The sequence below is a fragment of the Bombyx mori genome, chromosome 20 (genome assembly GCF_030269925.1).
Source record: "Bombyx mori chromosome 20, ASM3026992v2".
Lineage (NCBI taxonomy): Eukaryota > Metazoa > Arthropoda > Insecta > Lepidoptera > Bombycidae > Bombyx > Bombyx mori.
In genome coordinates this window covers 7,393,609-7,401,646 of record NC_085126.1, presented here as the reverse complement: position 1 = coordinate 7,401,646, position 8,038 = coordinate 7,393,609, and the positions used below count along the sequence as shown (strand labels likewise).

Sequence of the window (8,038 nt, the reverse complement as noted above, 5' to 3'; positions counted from 1 at the left end):
CGAGATAGATCATCCCTAGCTATACATCCTGTTCATTCAACTTTTTGGCGGGAACGCGAGGAGTGAAGTTGTGTGATTTGTTTTATTTTGTCTATTTAATGTTTCTTCAGGTTTAAAGGTGTAATAACCGTGGCTTATTAACTGTTTAGTATCTGTGAAAGTGCACTAACGTGGGAAAATCAAACAAAGCCACTGAACGTAACTTCTCGGAATCCTCCAAACAGTCCACTGAAAAAGTCTCAATAAATGACTACCTTTTTACTGAGATTATATTTTATACTATATTTCATACCATATAATCTCATCCTATTTATTTTTATTTTATTTCATTTCATTTAATTTCACTTCATATTATCATTTTTCATAAAAATAAGATTAAAAATTAAAATAAGACTTGACGTAAAGGTCTTAGTTACCAGGTCATAAAATCCCAAAAAAAAAACCTGTTCATTCAAATAAATTACAGTAAATTGGTTCAACAAAATTCAAATCTTTTCTTTATCAAGTATTGTTTTGGTTATGATCATAAAATTTCTCTAAAATATATAATATATTCTTCAATGTAGAAGATAGTAAAATAAATGGTGCAATAATGGCGAAGTACAATAAAACTTTACATCTCATAGCTTCCAAACTTGGTATCAGTGACGAAGAAAAAGTTTTAAGGTAAATTTCGAAAACATGTACACTGTTTTTAACTAAAATTTTAACATAAAAGCATTATTATTCTTAATATTGTTCTTTTAGATGTAATTATCAGACGATAGTTGATCAAGTTATTTAAGTAGAAGAGATCGCTAGACCCAGCAATTATTTCGGTTTCTCCTTCATCAGTGTAGCATTAATATCCTCCTTTTGAAACATAGAAGTTATTTTGCCAAACATCGCATCTGCTTTGCCTTTAGTTTAAAGAAACTATACTGTCAGAGCTCATTTAAAAAGTCCATTAATGGAGGCTTCTTACCGCTTCTTTGTAAATAATAAGTAATAATATACCGATATGAACTCCCAATTTTTTGACACAAAATTGTTGCAGGAAAGCAGCTGAGTTTGAACGACTCTTAGAAACAAAATCTACGGCTGGCAGCAACATTACTGATACAAGTAAAGTTGTTATATGCTTGGACTTGGCTGCTAGTTTGTATGGTACTGAATTTGATGTTGTAAGTATAATCGGTGCTTACTATTAGATTTGTTCATCTGAAATGGACCAAGCTTCCTGATTCTCTAGCTGATTTGCTTACAATTTTGACTTAAAATATTTGGTGATTTACATTACAAGCTTAGTTGATTATGAAGAGATATTATATTTTATGTCTTCTTGTTTTATAAATTTCAATTTAGAAGACCTTAAAAAACACCTAAACTAGTAGTCCCAAATTTATATAGTTTGAAGATCTTCTTTTAGTTGATTGGTTTTAGTTGATTTATGTATTCTATAGCTTTGAACTAAAAATAAAAAATATTTGTTTTTATTAGTAGAAAGCCATTATCATTTGTCAGTATGATTTGCTCAGGATTAATATTACCGTTTTGTCCTCACATTCATTATTATAATTTTATTATTTATGACGATTCAAATGTTTAACAATTTGTTATAGCCACATCAGTCTCATAACAATAGTCGTAATTATGTTTTCACATGTAAAACACTCCGTGAAAGCAACTGATTTTCAATTAAACATCTTTTTTCAGAAGCAAGCAATTAAGTATTCTGGTCTGAGGCCAACAGTGTATGCAAACAGCAAGAAAATAATATCAAATCGACTAGAATTGGATGTCGATAGACTCAGTGTTGCAGTTCTTTGTGCTAGCTTACAAAACAGTGGTGTTCAGGCGCTAGCTGAGAAAATACTTGAGCAGTACAAGCAGTACAGTAAAGTAGTGAGTTTTAAAGAAATGATTTAATATTGACCATTAGTTGCATAGTTTTTTTTTTTTTCCTTCCCTGAGCTGATAGCCTTGAGAGGCTATATCAGCATCGCTTTAACTAGTAGGTGAGATCACGGGGCTCAAACCTGACGACGTTGCTAACACGAACCCTAGCAAGAGCCGATTTTCGCAGAATCTACCACCGGATCGGAAACGCGACCCACTGAGAAGATCCGGCGAGAAACTCAGTGGGCTGTGTCTGAGGGTTAATTTACTCGTTCGATGGGTTCGACGAGAACGATGACCAGTGCTTGAGGTACCTAAAAGCACCGTTAGTGGATCTGGAGGATCCGAAATGACGTGTTTAGGGTGACGTCGACTGCTTTCCCTTTCTTTCCGCAGGATCGGCAATGGTTGCATAGTATATCTCACTGCACTAACCTTTTCTAGTTCTACCTTTAGGTTTGATGTTTTGGTGGACCAATCACTGGGAGGATTTGTTTATTGGGTTCAAGTTTGTTGTATTTCCCACCACTCCAATATGGTCATACAAAAAAAGACTACAGTAGAGCTATAAAACTGTTGTAGTCTGAGAAAATTTGCCCTGATATTTTCAGTATTGTCTGACTTTTTTTTCAGTATGTTTTGGAATACTTTTCAATAGCATATTGTTTTTCCTGTATTTTTGCTTACCAATTCTTGCTGTTTCAATCTTTGCAGAGTGAACAGTCTCCTTAACGGGTCTATAAGGTATTTATTAAATTTATGTATTGTCATTATTTCAGGAATTGGATATGAGTCTTCCTCAGTATGTGTGTATGGCTGTTTACCAAGCTTGCAGGTAATTTAAAATTATGATTTTTTCAATGAATACTGTCCTTTCTGTGCACAAAAGAATCAGATCTATCTCCCCTTTCAAAAATACCATGTTGGTTTCAAATCCATGTGGTTAACTGCATTATGTTTGTCACTTAAGTGAAATGTTGGAGCTGAAATAAACAGTTAATGATGTCACTAATAAACTGCTAATTTTGTACAGGATAAGCAAAGTTAAAGTATCAAAGAGTAAAATAATTGAAAAGGCTAGATTAAAGCCAGCCCAGTGGAATAAATTAGAAGCTGACTGGAGTCAATTTGCCGATACACACTTTGCGGTCAAAAAGAGAGGCAAGAAAGAAGTTAAAAATTCTATTGAAAACGGTGAGTTAGACAATATTAAAAAAAAACCTTTTTTTTTATGCGGTAAGTGATGCAGTTAAACCCTTAGACACAGCTCACTGAGTTTCTCGCCGGATCTTTTCAGGCGGTCGCGTTTCCGATCCGGTGGTAGATTCTGCGAAGCACGGCTCTTGCTAGGGTTCGTGTTAGCAACGTCATCAGGCTTAAGCCCCGTGAGCTCACCTACTAGTTAAGGCGACGCTGATATAGCTTCTCAAGGCTATCAGTTTATACAGGAAAAAAAAAGAAGATGCAGTTACTACTTATAGGCACCACAATATGATTGCTCACCTGACACCTGTTCGGCTTGAGGTTTTCATGTTTAAATTTAGATTTTCTTATTCTTAATTGTTTTACAGTCGAAGAAAATGTACCAATGGAAGTGGACAGTAGTAAACAAGAGGAGCCAATTGAAACATTTGAACCGTACGAACAGTGGAAGAAACGAATGCTCGATTCTGCGTATTCAGAGTTAAAGGAGCTAGAGAAATCACAAAGCGACAAGTTGAAGGATATGGTGATGTCACCAAGAAGGTCTCCACGTAAAACACCACAAAAGTATTCTCCGTATAAAAGTTTGAATACAAAAGGTAGTGTGCGGCTGCTTTTTCCCATTGAAAGTAACTAAACGAATGAACTGTATATACCATACCCTCACATACATACGTAACATAAATAGGTACTCAAGTAGATTTTTTAATTATTGACTTTGGATTTATTAATTAATTCTTCATTTGACATCCCTAAAACTCTGTTAAAAGAGTTTAAAATTGCTACTAATTGGCTTCTCCAGATAAAATGATGGTTTTAACCAAAGTCATAACAGATAGTTTCTGTCACAATTTTGCTGGTAAGGCCTCGGATCTTTCTATGTTGTTCCACTTAGTACTTTACTCAATAATTTATTACACGACTTGCCAAAAAAAGAAGTATTTTTCGAGGGTATTAATTTTGTATTTATTCCACAATTAATCGCATGAATGAGTATATGAATTATCATTAGAATCTTAACATCATCCTGAGTGACATGGCTATATTTTATTTTGGGGTGCATCCAAGCCAATCTTTGTATAGCTTAAACGGGTTTTAAATTTCAGACCCAACCCTTCAAATTATACTTATTTTGACTCTAGCAAGTGGCATGGCACTGAATTTTAGTTGTTAGTTTAGTGATTTAATGAATGACATTGTTTGGTTGGAACTTTAGGTTTTAAGTTCAAATTCAAGTTTGAGACTGTTTTTGAATGTTATTTTAAAGTTGAGTCAGATAAAAGGGTTTCGAATTTTTGTTTTTAATTTAGCGAATTTATCCCGCCAATTTTAGTTAATTATCTACATTAAACTTTTTTTTACATGTTGCCATTAGTAAAAACTTAATATTAAATTCTGTGTTGTTTTTGACATAAATACGTTAATTTTTGTATGGATTCAAATTGTAAATTGTTCAATTAAGCGTTGTATGTATTTAATTTATTAATGTAATTTTAAGAGCTTAATAAAATATTTTTTAAAGAAAAACGTTGTTTATGATTTTGGGAAAATAATGTGAAAATTTAAAACAAGATTCACTGGTCGTATTTTTTTTCAATCGTCAAACAAAAGTTAATCTGGAAGTAAATTATAATTTTGCTGACTTTGTCCCTATAACTATTGTATTAACATTTCATGAACATATAGGGATAAGCTTCTCATAGCTGACACTTAGTTTTTCCACATTGGCTGGATCTTAAACTTACTGATGAGTTAACCGAGTTATGAGTTATAAGTGACCTAGGTCTTGATTATTTAGTATTATTTATATATTGGACACGCAAATGTAATAATGAAATTACAAATATATAATATGTATTGCTATAGCGTATAAAATAAGTTTTATCTATAATTATGTATGCATTAAAATGTTTATTGTATGGATTTCTATTTTAAAAATAATTTGACAAGTTTTTTTATTTTTATTGCTTAGATGTGTGGACGATCTTACAGCCCACCTGGTGTTAAGTGGTTATTGGAGCCCATAGACATCTACAACGTAAATGCGCCACCCACCTTGAGATAAGTTCTAAGGTCTCAGTATAGTTACAACGGCTGTCCCACCATTCAAACCGAAACGCATTACTGCTTCACGGCTGAAATAGGCAGGGTGGTAGTACCTATCCGCGCGGACTCACAAGTGGTCCTACCACCAGTAAAGTAGATTTGCATAGTTATTTTTCTGGTAGGGCTGTTCAAACAACTTGCTACTTTTGTGTGTTTGGCGTATTAAAGAGAAGAAGTGTAGGAATACAAATAAAATAAAAATGTTTATTTATAAAGTCGCTTACAATTACATATTATTAAAATATGTGAAAATATTTGTTGGGATTGAGGGTAGACGTCGCCTTGTTAACATCTACAGAAGTTCGATCTGTTTTCAAAAATAAATTACTGCAGAAATAGTGTGTAAAACATTGTGAAGTGAACGTAAATGCTTAAATCAGTTCAGAAACTAAGTGAAAAATACAAAACGTTACAGTAAATTCGCTAAACAAGGTTCTAAATGCAACCAAGTGCTCGGTGGCAAAGCGGTTACTTTGCACTGCAAGAAAACTTACAAATCAAGAAAAATTTAAAAATAATTTAAATGAGGAACTAGTGGAAGAATATACTTACAGAAGAATTAAAGTTAAGTGCTATATTCTTAGAATATCATAATCTAAAACATAATCAAATAAGCAAAGTCACTAGTCTCATTTGAATTCAGCGCCATCTGTTGAGAGGTGCTATAGTACTGAAAACTTGGTATCACAGATCGATACAACATCTCACTACCGACATTGCGCCATCTAGCGACGATAAGAATAACTAAAAATGGATAAAATTACAAGTTTGTTGGAATCTATTCAAATTGAACAAAAACTCCAAAAGGAAGAGATGAGAGAAATGCAAAAAAATATAACAAAGAGTATTAACAATAACATAAATGAAAAATTTAACGAAATGGATCTCAAGTACAAACACTTGGTTGAAAAATTGGATATTCAAGAAAAACAAATAGATTACTTAGAGAGAGAAAACAAAAGGAGAAATTTAGTTTTTTTCGGGATAGAAGAAGAAGAGAGAAGTTACTTCCAGCTTTATACAAAAGTAACTTACATAATAACGATGAACATGAAGTTATCTTGTGAGAAATACGATATAGAGAACATTAAACGTATCGGTAAGAAAGGAAACAAAGTTAGGCCCGTTATAGTAACCCTTACAACACTAGGAAAAAAGATAGAGATCCTGAAGAATAAAAAATCTCTAGCAAGCACGTCATATTATATACAAGAAGATTATCCCAAAAAAGTTTTGGAGACAAGAAAATCTTTGAAAGTTACAGTGGAAGAACTCAGACAGGAAGGAAAGGCTGCAATCATTAAATACGATAAGTTAATAATTTTAGAGGATAAACTATCAAAACAACATCAACAGTCCAAAAAGAGAATGCTCACACCGTCTCCAGTTACTCAAAATAACGCAAAATATAAAAAAAATAGAGAGCAGAATAAGTTAAGCAGGTCAGATATAGCTAGTTTCTTCGTTCCACAAACCGACAATGAGAAGCCCTCTCAGGTAAGCGATTCTAGAAATCATTAGCAACGAGCCCTGCCCTCTTTGACTCTCCCAATCCGGCCAGTCACCGTGGGAGCAGTAGACTGCAACCCTCCAGCTAACTTAAAAGAAAAAAATACATCTCTCAACATTGGCACATTCAACGTTAGATCATTAAGATCAGAACATAGATATGTAGAATTGATATACTCGCTACAGAAAATAAAAATAGACGTATTAGGCTTGGCAGAAGTCAGGAGAATGGGATGCAATATTGAAGAACATGAAGATTATATCTTCTGCTACAAAGGAGAAACGCCAGGCTTGTATGGTGTGGGCTTCTTAGTTAAGAAAGAGCATAAAAACAAGATACTAAGCTTCTCAGGCCTATCCGAACGCGTGGCTATGCTGCAGATTAAATGTAACAATACGACACTGTCAATAATACAAGCCTACGCCCCTACAGAGAGAGCACCAGAGGAGGATATCAACCTATTCTACGAAACTCTAGAAACAGCGCTAAGCCAGGCAGGCAAACATGTTCTTCTTATCGGCGACTTTAACGCTCAGGTAGGTCAGACAAGCACGAACGATAGTATAGTCATGGGAAAATTCGGATACGGAAAACGAAGCGAGAGAGGGGAAAGGCTTGTGCAATATGCCTTGGAAAACAAACTATCGATCATGAATACATTTTTTAAAGCCAGGAAAAATCGTAAATGGACATGGCTGTCTCCCGATGAAAATACTAAAAATCAAGTAGATTTTATTCTATCGAACGAACCAAAAAAGATAAGGAAGTTAGATGTTCTCAACGCCTTAGGATTTAGATCAGACCATCGCCTAGTCAGAGTTACATACATGCTAAAAAAAGAAAAGGAAAGCAGAACAACATTTAAATCACAACCTAAGCCCCTCAAAACAGAAGAAGATATTAGCTGCTATTTGCAGAACTTAAAACAAAACATACAAGAATTGAACACACAAAACGACGAACACGATGTACAAACATACTACAATACATTAGAAAATGTTATTAATAAGAGCATGCCATCAAAAAAGAAGGAGCCAAAAGTAGATACTGTTGGAAAAATTCTCAGTAAACATACACTGGATATGCTCAGAAAACGAACAGAACTAGTACAAAAAAAACCAAAAACTGAGGAAATGAAAAAGGAATTAAGTACTTTGTATAAATCAACAAGCAAGGCCATAAAAAAAGATTACCAAAATCATAGAAATAGAATAATAGAGGAGAACCTACATAAATTTAGAAGTTCCAAAAGAGCATACAAACAGCTAACAACACACAAAAACTGGATCCAAACCCTAAAAACAAGCACCAAAGAGACCAAAACTAGAGACAGTGTAATAA

At 33.8% G+C, this 8,038-nt stretch overlaps 2 protein-coding genes across 2 annotated transcripts; both read left to right on the top strand.

The window, feature by feature from the left end:
• The first annotated feature begins 427 nt into the window (after window positions 1-427).
• LOC101741345 (origin recognition complex subunit 6) lies at window positions 428-4,608 on the top strand. Its single transcript, XM_004925290.4, has 6 exons — window positions 428-666; window positions 1,037-1,163; window positions 1,696-1,884; window positions 2,658-2,713; window positions 2,912-3,072; window positions 3,450-4,608. Exons 1-6 carry the CDS (start codon window positions 593-595, stop codon window positions 3,716-3,718), a joined length of 876 nt encoding a protein of 291 aa, XP_004925347.2. The 5' UTR covers window positions 428-592; the 3' UTR covers window positions 3,719-4,608.
• A 1,458-nt stretch (window positions 4,609-6,066) lies between these two features.
• Window positions 6,067-6,708, top strand: LOC134200815 (uncharacterized). The gene has a single exon (XM_062674473.1). It carries the CDS (start codon window positions 6,067-6,069, stop codon window positions 6,706-6,708), a length of 642 nt encoding a protein of 213 aa, XP_062530457.1.
• Window positions 6,709-8,038: the final 1,330 nt, after the last annotated feature.

Coding starts and splice junctions, on each gene's coding strand:
- LOC101741345 (XM_004925290.4), top strand. CDS start 593: ATGGCGAAGTACAATAAAACTTTACATCTCATAGCTTCCAAACTTGGT. Junction 1,885..2,657: donor ACAAGCAGTACAGTAAAGTA/GTGAGTTTTAAA, acceptor TCATTATTTCAG/GAATTGGATATGAGTCTTCC. Junction 3,073..3,449: donor TAAAAATTCTATTGAAAACG/GTGAGTTAGACA, acceptor ATTGTTTTACAG/TCGAAGAAAATGTACCAATG.
- LOC134200815 (XM_062674473.1), top strand. CDS start 6,067: ATGGATCTCAAGTACAAACACTTGGTTGAAAAATTGGATATTCAAGAA.